This window comes from Athene cunicularia (genome assembly GCF_003259725.1).
Source record: "Athene cunicularia isolate RWA chromosome 19 unlocalized genomic scaffold, athCun1 chr19_part1, whole genome shotgun sequence".
Lineage (NCBI taxonomy): Eukaryota > Metazoa > Chordata > Aves > Strigiformes > Strigidae > Athene > Athene cunicularia.
Window position 1 is genome coordinate 4275930 of NW_020799124.1, and position 14484 is coordinate 4290413.

At 40.0% G+C, this 14484-nt stretch overlaps 1 protein-coding gene across 2 annotated transcripts; it reads right to left on the minus strand.

Moving 5' to 3' along the window:
- Nucleotides 1-2483: 2483 nt before the first annotated feature.
- On the minus strand, nt 2484-14034 carry TRPV1 (transient receptor potential cation channel subfamily V member 1). 2 transcript variants are annotated; one of them, XM_026861783.1, is made up of 16 exons: nt 13942-14034; nt 11513-11828; nt 10798-10964; nt 10337-10489; nt 9800-9940; nt 9011-9309; nt 8208-8384; nt 7820-7984; nt 7445-7540; nt 6788-6858; nt 5936-6101; nt 5214-5280; nt 4473-4789; nt 3758-3885; nt 3392-3507; nt 2484-2834 (listed from the first exon to the last, which is right to left on the minus strand). In XM_026861783.1, exons 2-16 carry the CDS (start codon nt 11812-11814, stop codon nt 2668-2670), a joined length of 2532 nt encoding a protein of 843 aa, XP_026717584.1. In that variant the 5' UTR covers nt 11815-11828; nt 13942-14034; the 3' UTR covers nt 2484-2667. The 2 variants fall into 2 exon arrangements, with proteins under 2 accessions (XP_026717584.1, XP_026717583.1); XM_026861782.1 differs by having other exon boundaries at nt 13841-13954.
- Nucleotides 14035-14484: the final 450 nt, after the last annotated feature.

Sequence of the window (14484 nt, forward strand, 5' to 3'; positions counted from 1 at the left end):
TTTAAGCAATGTATAAGGTGTCTACCCATGCTGGTAATTATGAGCAATGGATCCCTCACAGGGAATACAGAAATTTCATGAATGCTTTCCAGCTACATCATGATCCTGGTGTGCTTTCAAGCATAAATTGGCCCTGGCACACAAAGGCATAGAGACAAGCAACTGTGTGTTTTTCCGGTCAGCTCCTTTCTATGTTTATTCTTATTAGTTTTAATAATAAATTATTTCACTGTCTCAGCCTGTCTTGCCTACTTAGCTGTACTTGTTTTACATGTGGACTGTCTTTTGCTAGCATGGAGCATAATGAAGTCTTGTGTGGAACCTACAGAGACTGCTACTAAATGTTCAAAGATACATCTCTGTAATGGTATGAAACTGAACACACCTACTTTAAACATCCTTTGTGGTTTCCCTGCCCACCAGAGAGAAAGCTTGTTGGGTTTAAATTCTGATTCTTTCAAATCCTTTGGCAAGTTTTTTTAGTTATACAAACTCTATGAAAATAAAATTACATTTCTCCTGAATGATAGTAACAAAACAAACAAGAACTATTAGTCCTCTAGATGGTGCTACTATTTCAAATAAAGCAGCTGGATGCTTGAAGATTTTGTTGAAATGTATTGTTCTAGTACCCTGTGAGAAAGGAGCACTGTGAGAAACCCTGACCCCAGTAGAACTGATGTCAAACAACCCAAAACTTCATCTAAGAGTGCTAGCAGTGAAGGCAGCTTGTATGTAAATATACTCATTGCTTCTCTTTAAGAATAGTGAATGTTGCAGTATCTTACTAAATGCAGAAAAATTATAGGATGTATTGATGGAAATTATCTTTTAAAGACTGGCTCAATTTTCTACGTCTTTGATTTCCAATTTTCCCCAATAATTTGTAGCTGACCCCTCCAGCATACCACTTTTCAACTTCAATGTCTCATAGGAATGTTCTCTGACCACAGCCTCTGGATGCGTCAGAGGCCAAGCACGACAGGCTCTCCCTGGCCAAGGCTGTGCACTCTGGCCCAATTTCACAGAAGCGCTTTAGCACAACTGTACTTCAAATGCAACCACAGAAAGAGCACACCTGCTCAAACTGAAACCCGTGGTTAAAAACCTTGTTGGCTTAAGGATACCTGGATACACATGCTGTACTTGGGCATTAAAGGCTCTTAAGTCTAAGTGCTTTAGTGATATGTAACAAGGAAAGAAGGTAAAACAATTTACCTTTTCTTGCCCAACACAGCTGCACAGGTTCAGCACTGAAATATCGGGTCAGCTGTCTATAAGACAAATTTTCTTATCCTTAGTTCCTTTCTGTCCAGCCAGAGGATGCCAAAGTTCCTCCTATTCTTTCCTCTCTTTCCAAGGCTCCTATCTGTAGTTCCAGAACATCTGCCTATTTTCTCTCTCAGGTATCTTGCCTGACTCTCTTTGTAAATCCAACCAGATAGACTTGCAGCACCAGATTTCTTTCCTCCTGTTGTTGCTGTCAAAGAACAAAAACTTTGTGATTTTGAGATTACTATTATTATACATTATTATACAGCTGACCTTTGAAATGTATATTCTCTATAACCACTATCTCTTACTTTGTGCAAAGTTCATCTGTTATCTAAATAAATGTCAAATTTGGGATCTTGTTAAGCCTTTAGCTTCAGTAACAATAACTGTGAATTCTGGAGTTTACTCAGACAGTGTAAGAGAAACATTTATTTCATTGATTTTGACTATTCAACCTTTAAAATTTCACAGAGTATATTTGTTCTTGTGTTATGAGAAAAGAATAACAACATCTCTAGATCATTCATTATTTTGTATTCTTTCCCTGTGTCCCCATTTATTTATGTGCTTTCCAAGAAACTTTCGTCACAAGAACATACCTCTGGGCTTTGTGATTTTTACTGCTCTTTTATGAGTCCTTCTCCAGTTTCATAATAGTTTGGTTGGTTAGTTCTGAGGCTGCAAAGCCACAAAATCAGGGCCTGTCATTGCTCACAAAAATACTTTTTAAAAGAAAGAGAATCCAAAAGCAGACAGAAGGTATGAAATTCATTAGGTTCAGGATGTTGAGTGATAACAATTTTTCTACAGGGACTTTTGTTATTTTCATATTATCAACAGAATTTCCACCATCACTGGCCACTTGCACCAACCTGCAAAACTTAGTAAGGCTCCTGTTAGGTAAAAATACAAGTGTCAGCTCAGATCTTAGAAATGCATGAGAGCACTTTCAAATTGTAAAAGAAATGGATGAAGACAGAAAAAAAACAATGCACTAAAAAAGGGCTAGCTACCTTACAGACAGCTCTTAAGTGTGGGAAGTTCTCGATGTATTTACTCATAAAACAAAACAAAAAAATCCCCCAACTATGGGAACTGTTTCTAACACTTCATGAGACAGCCTAAATGCAAGTATCTAGCTAAGTAAATATAATGAAGTAGTATAAACAGTTTCTTGTTGATTTATATTAAAAATAACCATGAAGACATGAGCTTAAACAACAAGTAGTTTATTTAGCATATTTAATGAATCCTTGCACAGGGTAATTTCCTAAGTCTTCTGACCTTTTTTCAAAAATCCCTGTTCTTATGAATGAAGTGCTGTAATTGCCCTGCTTGTGAGGACCAACATAGGCAATCAGAATTAACCTTCTTCTTAAAAATAAAATAAGATTAGACTGACTTTGGAAGTGACTCCTTCAACGTCTCAGAATCTTCTGGCTCATAATAAGGTTCCAAAATAGGTTTTAGTTTGACTTCTTCTGATAGTTTTCGAGTCTCTTCTCTCCTGCTTCCATCTCTTAAAAGTGGAACCAATGTTTTCCAGTTTTTCCCTGAAACTAAAAAAGGAAAGGAATGGTTAATTTTTTCCCCTCCACAGAAACAGAAGAAAATATACAAGTGGTTTAAATAAGAAGTTGATGAAAGGAGAAGAAAGAAGCAGGAAGAAAGGACTTTGTGGTTTTCTTCCCCATACCGTGCCATGAGTTTTCCATATTTCAGCTGGCAAGTATAGCAGAGATGGATTGTACTGTCAAATACTTCTGTGCTGGGTCCTGAGCTCTCAAACTATATGGTTTGGGACCTCCAAAGTAGCTTCTTGGCTATCTGGCTGCCATAATACACTGCTCCATCTCCTCAGGATTTACACATGTCAACTGCCTTGTAAAAATTTACAATCAGAATGATGAATCTATGGGGCTTCTATTCCAGGGAGTAAAATTGCCATGTGAATAATGAGCCCACTTAATCCTTTACATTTTGTGCTGACTGAAAATGCTATTAACTTAGCTACTGCCATTATCATTAAGTGAATAAAACTGATTGCCCTCTAACAATAAATTCTTCCATCACAGTGTGTACCCCATGCTAGAGTTTAGGTCCCTGAAACCCTCACCTCTGCCAGGCTTAATGGAGTAACTTGGATTTCGTTTGAGGTCCGCAGAGTACCCAGGGTCTTCATTGATTATGCCCAGATTAGTATTCCACGTGGACCAGTTTACTTCATCAACCCTGGGGAGAGAACAACAAAACCAATTACCTGTTCTAAGGATCCCCAGAGAACTCCAGGATGAGTTTATATCCCAAACTGCCACCGCTCAAGCCTCAGATCTGACCCAGAAAACAGATTAAACTGACTACTGTAGACAGTGTTAGTGCATTACTTTTCAGAGTGCTCTAGGGGGGAAGTTCTGCTTCCCATTACCAGATACCCTAATGTTGTCTATCAAAAGATTGTTCATTTGACATACAAACAGGTTACCTAAAGCACCATCTGTAATCATCTTGGCCGTCAGGTGTGACCCCCACCAAGACTTGCTTCCCAGACCGGAACGAGCGCCTCACACAGTTCAAGTAGCTGTTTTCAATATCCAAGATTGTGATGGCTCTCTATCAGGTAAAAGAAAGCAAACCACTGAGAGGCCACTGATTCAAAGTCATATAAATCCTGAATTCTGCCTTTAATTCAAAAACCCTGAGCTTGTATCATTGTTACCATCTTAGAGCAGGTATCATAACCATCTCTGAAACATCGCTCTCTGTTAATACGTCATTGAAAACGCTGAATTACTGCCCTGTGATTAGAACTATGAAGTTCCCTTTCTTACCTGAAACAAAAACTGATGTGCCTTTGAGATTCTGGTAAAGATTGGTTTTCCCCTTGCATAATCCCTGTCTTCATAGTCTGATCAGGATTTTCCATCGTCAAAAGCCCAAATAACTCTGTCTAATTACAAAAGTACTTCTTTTCTTAAATTCTGAACATCTGTGAAACACTGGGAACATCTGCTCAGGCAAAACGTCAAATATGCATGGAAGAGGAGCTAATATACTTCTTTTAGGAACTGTTCAGAGAATCAGAAAGAAGCAATGACCTGTTATTTAGAAACATGTCAATTCCTAAAGATTCTCTCTGAAATTTCTTATGATTCTCCACACCCTCTGTCTTGGATAGCAGCCTCACAGAACCAATGTACCTGGAGTTTCCAGATGCTCTTGCTCTCCTGTGCAATTTTGCTCACAGTTTCCCCCATCAGTGCAATAAGCATGTTGAGCAGGAGGATGTAGGTAAGGATGACATAGAGAACCAAAAGGATGACAAACACAGGCTTGAACCTGTAGTTCTCTGTGAACTCCAGGTCCCCCATCCCAATAGTGAACTTGAAAAGCTCCAAGCAGGTGTAATACAGACTATTGTAGGATGTGCGGCCTCGTTTCATATGGCAGCATCGGGCATACTCAGAGCTATTTGTGTCTTGCCCCTCATTGTCATCTTCAATTAAAGTCACCACAGCTGTTGCAAAACAGGAATCACACATGCAGGATGAAAATACAATTTGAGGTCATAATTCATTTGAAAGCAATGAAAATGAGCATAAAGGTAAGACATGTTAACTTCATGGTGCATTGTGCCCAGTGAAATTGCTCTATAAAATATTCCCCGTAACTGACACCCTCTCAGAAGGTGTTATCTCAGTTTTATCTGCATAGAACAGAATGACTGTTTTTCCATTCAGCTTTGCAAAGCAGTTTGAGACCCAGGGATGAAATGGTCTGTGAAATTACTATACATAATTGTTATTCTGAAGAGATTTTTTTGTAATTAGGTTCATTTGCTAGGTTTTAGTTGGGGAAAAAAAAAGTCTAAACCACTCAAAAAATAAAATTTTCTAAGATTCTTTAAGATAACAAAAAGCTAACTCCAAGTATGATATTACCTGTAGAAAATCCCAGGAGGAATACTAGATAGACAAACATGAAGCGACATAAATCTCTAAGGATCATCTGTAACATGGAAACAGAACGTTTTTATATTGCTAAAACTTAATAAAAGCAGCAGCAAAACCAGGTAGAAAATGCTTTAAACTGTTGTTTATCCTGCTGAGATAATAAACTTTAATAGAGAAAACATTTTTCTCTGTTATTCATGGCACAGTTTACACACAGATGCAAGACATATGCACACCAAATAGTTTCATCAACCACATCAAGACAGTTTCATCTTTCTTCCCCTCTTGGGCTAGCTGTCTACATCCTATACAGATGTTTATTTGCCAGCTACTGCCTCTTAGCTAACTGCTCTGGCAACATTTAAACTATACGAAAATTTTCAGCTGGCAGAAAGCTGTACCATTTTATACCAGGCCACTCTGCACTCTTCTCAGTCTACTTTCATCCATGCCTATCCAACTGTAGTTATTTTGAAGAATGGCAGGCAATAATAAAATTGTGTGGATGAGGAGCAGGAGGTTTTTCTGCATCATTTAAATTGCATTGCTTCACTCAGAAAATAATGGCCCAGTGTAGTAGAGTGATACAAGATCTCCCCGTGGCATCATGGAGGTAGATATGGCAATTTCTCTCCTGGAAATGGGGCTGCTGGCAGCAGTGTCCTGATCTGAGCACTCTGCTGGCCTCATCACCCACTCACTGGACTGACCTTGGCAATCATGACAGAGTAAATGCCCATCTGCTGGAAGCCACGGGTGTAGTACAGCATGTTAGCCCAGCCCAGCGCCAAGGAGAAGACCATGGAAGCCACGTACAGTTCCTGGCCACAGAAGTACAGCACCACAGAGCTCAGGAGGAGCAAGGAGTGAACAAAGCTGAAAGACAAGCATGGTCTGAATGCAGAGTGCCAAGCTGGCCAAAGGTGTTGGAAAAAGAGGAGCCCTGTGAGGCACAGAGCAGAATGAGGGATTCTCTAAAACACAAAGAAGCCTTGACAGACACTTCCTCTCTTCCCTTCATTCTTTCCCTTTTCAAATCCTACAGTTCCTCTTGCAAATTCCACAGTTTCCCCACATACAAACTTCTGTACTCTTATCCCTGCTCTTCCTTGTGACTGGAGGGAAGAAAAGTCCTTGAAAACAATTAATTCTTTGGCACTACCTCTGTTTCCACAGACCCATGAAACTGCCCTGTTTATCTGCACTCCAGCTGGGAAGAAAAAGGGCCCAAATTATGGAGAGAAATCCTTTAGGAATGGGAGGATTTCTGCACATCCAATGCATACAATCAATTGCAAGTCCAACTTGGAGATCTATTCCTAATGCTGCTGCATGACACACTCACTGAATTTCTAGACACTTCATCTGCATTACCTCCAAAGGAGATTACTGATCCAGGCCCACTTGTTCAAGTGCTATGACATCCAGTGGCAAGTATTTTGTAAGGACCCAGGAAATTATAGCAAAGCATCTACCTATGACAAGTGGCTTCAGCCAAAGCTACAGATCTCACACACTCATCTGTTTCATGCTGAAACGCCATCAAAGATACTGAAGCTTACAAAAGAACCTCACTGTAGCTGTCAACTATCAGTGTCTTGAATGACGGGCGCCTCTGCACAAAATATTGTATCTGGAAAAAAAAAAAAAAGGGAATGAAGACCAGGTTTACATCCAAGGAGGGATTAAATATTCCCTGTGAATGCATCAGCTAAGCACTGATACCTGTACCAGGGAGCTACAAAGCATCTCACAAAAATAGCTCAAAACCAACACTGGCACAAGATTTAGGGAGAACTCTTCAAGGAACATATAATTTCTCTTACATCTGGTGTCTCTTTTGAAGACAACCACCCATTCAGTCACTGCTTTGAAGACCTGTGATTCACTGTACATTCTCCATTAGCTGACAAGAGGAAGCATGGGGACTTTAAGCTAAGACAGATAATCTTTAATACAAGCCTGGCTATTTGCTAATTGCCAAGATGCTCACTGACTTCTAAGGATAGTCTTTTTTAATACAATAGATAAAAATGTATCTTAGCCTGTGGGGTAATTAGTAACCTGAGAACTCCTCATCAGGTCAGGGAAAATGATTTGTAACCCTGACTGAAATAATGGATTATCTTAACAGCCAATGCTAATGAATAGGAAAGGCATGCTTTATTCTCTCCTACATCTACCGAAACAGCAACAAGGAAAAGTTTCAAATATCTTACCCCTCTGAAAAAAAAATAGAGACCTCCCAGTACACTCAGAATCTCTCCAGTCACTCGAAAATATTCCCCGGTGCTGTGACCAAACGTGAAGGGAGGCTGTATAAGACAGGAAGGTAGGTATGTTCAGCAAAACGAGATAGGAAAGCCCCAGCCTTGCCAGCATTTGAAAGCAGTTACATCTCTGGGGAAACAGGTTAAGTTTCTGAATGTAGTGCAGCATGGGGGCAATACTGGGAAGCAAGCAGGGTTAAAGTCTCCCTCCTACCTTCAGGAAAGAGGAAAATTCTGATGTTAGGAGCACACATTCAAATGGGAGGCAGATCTGGGATATCACGCACTGGATGGTTCCCCTGATATATGGCAGGAGTAACATACCTTTTCCTTCTTCTCTACAGGTCTGTAGTAGGCAGCTATGGTGAGGATGATGATATGCATGCTATAGACAAAGAAGTTGAAGTAAAATAAGTGCTTGACAAACCGGTCCCACTTGTCTTGCAGCAGCCTGTTAAGGGGTTCCACCAGCAGCATCTCATGACGGTTCTGAGCAGAAGAAGAAAGAGGAGAATCTTGATGGGACCAATATGTACTGGGCTTTGAAAAGTATATTAATCTTCAGCAAATGTGCCCTCTAGTACCCTTAAACTCAGGAGTGGAGATTGCTGTTTTATAGAAATAAGGCAAAAGATGCACTGTGTGGAACACAGAACTCTTCCCCAGCAGTCCCCCAGCCTGTGAATAAAATGTCAAGAAGGTGCATACTCACTGGTGTTTCACTACTGTAGGCAATAATCTCAAGCACTGAATTTTTCTCACACGTGTCTATACAGGACAGGTCATAAAGAGATGAGTGGACAGGTCCGTAAGCCCATTCAGTGAACTTCCTAGATAAATGTCTGCACTCAGGATCTTTGATCTCTCGTCTGAGGATGTAAGCGAAAATCTAATTGCAAAAGAACAATACAACCAACATTTCAGTGCTAATGGACTTCCAGTTCCTCAGTATCTCCACAGGACAGGATGGCTAATTTCTCCCTAGTTTAACTGTGCTGAAGTCAAACCACTGGGGCACTGCAGAGTTCAAAGTCTGAAGTTAACACAATTTTCTCACTGGATGCTGGGAGATGAGAAATACAAATACCACTTACAACTTGCTGTTATGTTTCAAAACTCTAAGAGAAAAGCAGAAATGTATGTTACACATCTCTGAGCACACAGTCATTTTGAATGGGGACTGCCAGACGATGAGTTATATCAGCCAGTCAAAAGTACAAGGCCTCCAGTGGTGCAAATGATAGCACAGACCCACTTTCTGTCTCCATCTGAGCTGTCTTGCATACCAGTGGTATATGAATAATGCCAGCTGAGCAGACACACACACACACACACACACACTTCATAGCCTTTAAGGACTATGCAGTTTAGCATGTTAAACTGCAGCATCAGTTCCACTTAACTAAAAGGCCCCAACAATAAGTAGTGATAAAATCTGTCCTGCATAAATGTTTTGCATGTACTCCGTATAACTTGATACAGTAATGGGACAGTTAAACACATTTGCTCACTCACCCCAATCTTCCCTGTTTTGGCTGCCAGAGTTAATGGAGTCAGGCCTTTCTTGTTGGTGAGTTCTTCTAGCTTCAGGATTGGATTAATTTTGGCACCAAGGATCAATATGTTGTTGTACATCTTGGTAACAAACTTGGTATTATCCTTAGTATTATCTGCAATCTCCACCAGCGTGTGCAGGACCATATTGCCCATGGAGTCTTCAGCAGCGATGTTGGCTGCCTGGTAGGGGTTCTCAAGGAGGAATTTCACAATGCAGAGCTGGTTGGTGCAGGCAGCCAGGGACAAAGGCAGCTCCCCTGTGGGCAAGCGATGGGAAGGAGTGGTCAGAGAGCCCATTATGACACATGCATAAAGAGAAAGAAGATCATGCTGTTCTCATATTTCACCATGGGAAGAAAAGGTGTATTTCTCTGTCTGATATAACACCAATTCTTGTGACAGCTGTTAGAACCACATTTTCTTTGGTTTAACTGCATCACAGAAACATGGTTGCTTTAAAAAGCACCAAAAAGAGAGCTAGCAGAAGGTTACAACTCATTTCCAAGGATACAGTGCCCAGAAAACAAAGCAATGCAGACACCAAGCTCACACTGAACACCATCAGCTACCAACTGTGTTTCTTTATAATCTCAGTCTTTGGAGTAAATAATTGGACTAAGCGTTGGAACAGCCCATCTGGTACTTCTGAGTCTCCAGTCCCACAGAAACAGGATTATTTAACAGCTTGCACTTGGGATAATGCTAAGGTAACTAAATCAATAAAGCCCATACTGTGCTCACTCCTACCAAAATAAAATCCAGGTTTCCCTTTGATTTTCCTGAAGAACTCCCCACAGGCTCTTGCATGAACATCTGCTCCATTCTGGACCAAGAGCTTCACCAGGTACATGTTCCTTCTCTCAATGGCGATGTGAAGTGCAGTCTGGCCTACAGAGACACTCATCAGACAGAAGTCTTCAACATTTAACACAGACTGAGACCTTTCAGGCACCACAATTCATTCAGCTCCGTGTAAGATGGTGGAACTGAGAGCTTTACAGACTGAAAAGCTCTAGGATTAAACAAAAAAATGATGGCACAGACAGCAAATGCAAGTCTGCTGAACTTGCTATTAAATCACTATATATCAAAAAGGGCAGAATATTGCACCTAACAAAACATTACCTGAGCACAAATGCACCAATTGTTTATCACACACGGGAGCTTCAGCATGTTGCATCCTCAGGCATAAGGCCTCATGCAGAAGACCGAGAGCCCTGCCTAACCCTATTTTCAGTCTTATCACCAAGAGTACTCACTGTATCTATCAGCTGTTCCTCTTACCCTTGTAGTAGTTGTCAGTATACTCTGCATTAACAAACTCTTTCAGAGTTCCAGTTTTCCTTGCGATATCCAGCAGCAAGGGAATGGTATCATTTTTACCATCATGTAGATTCAGCATGGCTTTCAGTAAGCAGGTTTTCCCCGTTTCTGGCTCTATAACACAAGAAATTGCAGCTATGTAGAAGTGATTACAAACCTACCATCTACTCCCAGGCATGCAGGAATTAATGAGGTTCTTTTGAAAAGATAAGAAAACTCATTCAGGATTTCAGAGAAAATTTCAACTTCTCTGAATTCTCCTGTAACCTTAGAATCAATAGGTTGCCCAATCCATAGGGAAGTACTGGCTATTAGAGGATCTCCTGCAGACACTTAACACAATGATGTTTTCTTGTTTTGATCTTAGGACCACTACTGGAAGAAGAAGAGAGCAACTTAAGGTACGTAACACTAAAGGGTACCTTTGAACTCATCATCTGTGAGATGCTTCAGGGTTCTATTAAGGTAGAGTAGCAGATCATCTAGGTCCTTTGTGTTGCCCTGGGCTACAGCATCAAAGATCCTTCTGCGGTCATAAAATTTGAAAGCTTTTTCTGAGCAGCCTGTGATGGAATCTGTAGATAGGAGCCTAACAAGGGCAAATTTCAGTTACTTAGAAGTCAGATATTTAGCAGACTTTTTACAAACTACCAGAATACTATTTTTCATTTACTTGTGTAAAGTAGTAAGCACTACATATTAGTATAGATGGATCTCCACAGTCTACAAGAATAAAGTCTTCAAGCAACTGTCCTGATAAAATTATCTATCTGTTGATGAAAAGTTGAGAACAAGACTTAAAAGAGGCATTGAAGTATGGCAGTCTAACTGCAGGCCTGGGAGCCAGGCAATCCCATGTTCATTCTGAGTAATGTCCATTCACTGAGCAGTCTTAAGCAAGTGAATTAAGGCCTACCGCTAATTTTGGGCAAAATATCCATGGCCTGAATTTTAAGAGATGCCAAGAGACAACAGCTATTATCACTTTCAGATACAACACTCCTTATTTTGACAAAGAAAACAGTGAAACTGAAAAAAAGGGCACACTCATGTGGAAAGAATAAATGCTGCTCTAAGAAACACAGTCTGCAGCTGTCAAACTGTTCATTACAACCAAATCTTACAAGTCAAACTTACTTGTGAAGTTTCCCCCTCTCCAAATTGGCATGAAATTTGATGACAGAAGGTGCCATCAGGTGATCCATCTGGTAAAAGGAGTCCATGGGAGCCATGTCCTTGTCACTATCCCCCATCACAAACCGCCCACGTCTGGCAAAGATGTTGCTTTTGGGTGGCTGCACCTTGGTGCTGAGTGCACCCTGGAGGCTGTCAGGCATTTCCAGCATGGAGTCCTCCCCGTCCATGTGTTCATCTGTCACTTCAGATTCCTCCATGTCAGAACTGCCAAATTTCTTCATCTTCCCAAGAATGGAAGACATGATGAGCAGGCAGTCTGTGAGGAATATCACAAACACCTCAAGTCAGCACTTTATGGGGCCATGAGTCCCCTTTTGCCTAGGACTACTCTCAAAAACCAGCAGGGAATGGATTGGTTGCTCTCAGCCCAGAAGTGAGACAGAAGGACACATATTTACTATGTCCAGAGCTGGAACAGTTTAGTGGGTCATTACCTCCATGCTGTTTATTACTGTCCCCACTGCCCTTACCCATTCCAGAACGGAGAAAGCAAGCCAGAGTGTCCCAGAGCTCGCCAGCCACCCCACTGCAGAGCTGACGACTATTGCTTAAAACCAGTGCCTCATCCTCCTTCAATCATTGTTAAAGCCTGAACAACCTCTGCTTTTCTTCTCTACTTTCTAACTGGTTTGTGCCACAACATATTCTCAGGATTGTATCAGGCATGTGAAAAAAGCCTGCTTGTGCCATAACCGTATGTCAGGGATGCTGAGCACAGAGGACTTCCTGCAAATAGAAAAATTATCACTTAATGCCTTTACCAAAATTACAGCAGTGCTAGATGAAAATCGTGGTGTGTGATTCTTGGTAGATGAGTGTCACCTCAAACATGAGACACGGAAACAGAAAGGGGCGACTGTGAGACCACACATCTGATCTTGTCTGATTTATAACCACAAAGAATTTGACGCAAGTTAACAAATATACTGTACTGAAAGTAGAACAAGATTTTTTTTTTTGTTCTTTCTTATCAAACTGTTTTACTCAGACGAAAGTTGGTCTTCATACTACTGAATGCAGAATATTCTGCAACTCCAGCAGGAGAGACAGGAATGCATCATAGCTGAACTGCTGCACAGCTGGCTTTTAGAGAGAGCTGATCAGCCTTAGAAACATACTCTGAAATCCTAGACTGGCTGGAAATCTTACACATTTGAGCATAGGAATATTACAAAATCTGTACAAAGCCTTCAATTATTAACCAAATTACAGTGGTCAACATTCAGTGTGAAAACAACATCATAAACATGCTTCAAGGTTGTCTTCACAAAAATATTCAGAGGGGTTTTCTGCAAACCCACCTTGTATATTAAAGCTAGATTTTCACTTCTATGGGACTAGTTAATATTTATATTAAGGTTCACTTACGCTTTCCTGCGATTGTAGGATAGGAAAGAAACTTTTGCCAGGCATTTTCATTTTTCATGATTTTGTACAATATACATGTAAAGAAAACATCACTTTGCAAATGTGCATATTTAGGGTTACTGGAAGCAAAACAATGTTGTATAAACAAAATACTAATGGCTGCAGTTTAACTCACTGTGTCCTCTGAGCTCACCTTTCAAGTTGTGTCCTTAGAATCACTCTAAAAGAGCAACATAATATCTTATTAACCTAATTGTCCTATGAATAAGAAATTATATAGAAAAATATTTCAGTTTGGAATATGATACTGAAGATACAGAAGAACAATTACTGCAGTGTAAAAGTTATAAAAATATTTTTAGAAAAAAAATGGAAAAAATAGACTGGGAATACAGCCATGTATAATTTAAACTTTTTGTCTCATTTATATTAATGTGGATTGAGCCAAACCCATCAGAGAGATGACTGTGGAAAATGGAATCACTTATTTTCCACAGAACAGGTGCAATATTACCATCTGCAGAATAGACTCCATCCTGTCTCCCTGGCAATGTGCTCAAACCTAGTTTAGTCATTACATGTGCTTTTGTTTCTAAACCCAGTTGGTAAAACCTTTGATAATGAAGATAAAGCCATATTTGCTCAAGAGTATGAATTTGCAAGGGAAATAACCTTCAAGATTATGTGGAAGGACTCTTTAAAAAAAAAAAATTCTATCCTACAAAATGCATAACCTACTTGAACTCTTTGAATCCTACATGAATTGAAGTCTGATACAATAAATATTTTTAATATCATACCTATCCAACCATATCACACACATATCTAACTATATCACAATTTATAATAAAGAGTTGACAAATAACAACCACACTATTCAAATAGACATGCAGAACTTACAAATACTGCAAAAAATCCTGTCTTCTGTAAAATAGTCCAGTCTCAGTAAACACCCTCTGATCTATAGGAATGTGGTGCCAAATATTCCTCATCGAAGGTACCTGGATTAAAAAGCCCTCAGAATTTGCTTCTCCACTTCATTTCTCTGCAAAAGTGTTTAGTGCCTGATGATTTTTAGAATCAAGGGAAGTTCACTAGAAGAACAGAGAATAGAACAAGCTCATTAAGAACAATTCTGGAACCAGAAGCATCAGTGGCTTCTACTCCCAGGAGTTTAGCAAAGCTCTTTGTAAGAATTACAGTAAGTTCCTGTTGTTTTTCCCTCCCCTTTAATTGCATTTAGTAATGGATACTCTTCTCCAGATTTCCTCTTTGTAAATACACTCAAGCTTGCAAAAAAACCCCAAACCACTGCACAACTATTGTTTCTGTAGGTCACAGTTCCATTTCAATTTACAAAACTTTGTAAAATATGCCACAGCTTTTCTCTGAGATCAGTCATCTTTCTGGACATCTTTCTTGGGTGGCTGCTGTAAAGCCCCACCAGGTATTTTAAAGATGATGCTGAACAGAGTTTTGGGAGAATTAGTGACAGAAAGTCCTAAGACCATTCTATTGGTCCATGTTCCTACTATGTTTCATTT

Excerpts from the sequence above, each read along its gene's own strand:
- TRPV1 (XM_026861783.1), bottom strand. The coding sequence starts at position 11,814 with ATGTCTTCCATTCTTGGGAAGATGAAGAAATTTGGCAGTTCTGACATG. Across the intron at positions 9,941-10,336 it reads TACTGACAACTACTACAAGG|GCCAGACTGCACTTCACATC; the intron begins GTAAGAGGAACA and ends GTGTCTCTGTAG. Across the intron at positions 7,985-8,207 it reads CCTACAGTAGTGAAACACCA|AACCGTCATGAGATGCTGCT; the intron begins GTGAGTATGCAC and ends TCTTCTGCTCAG.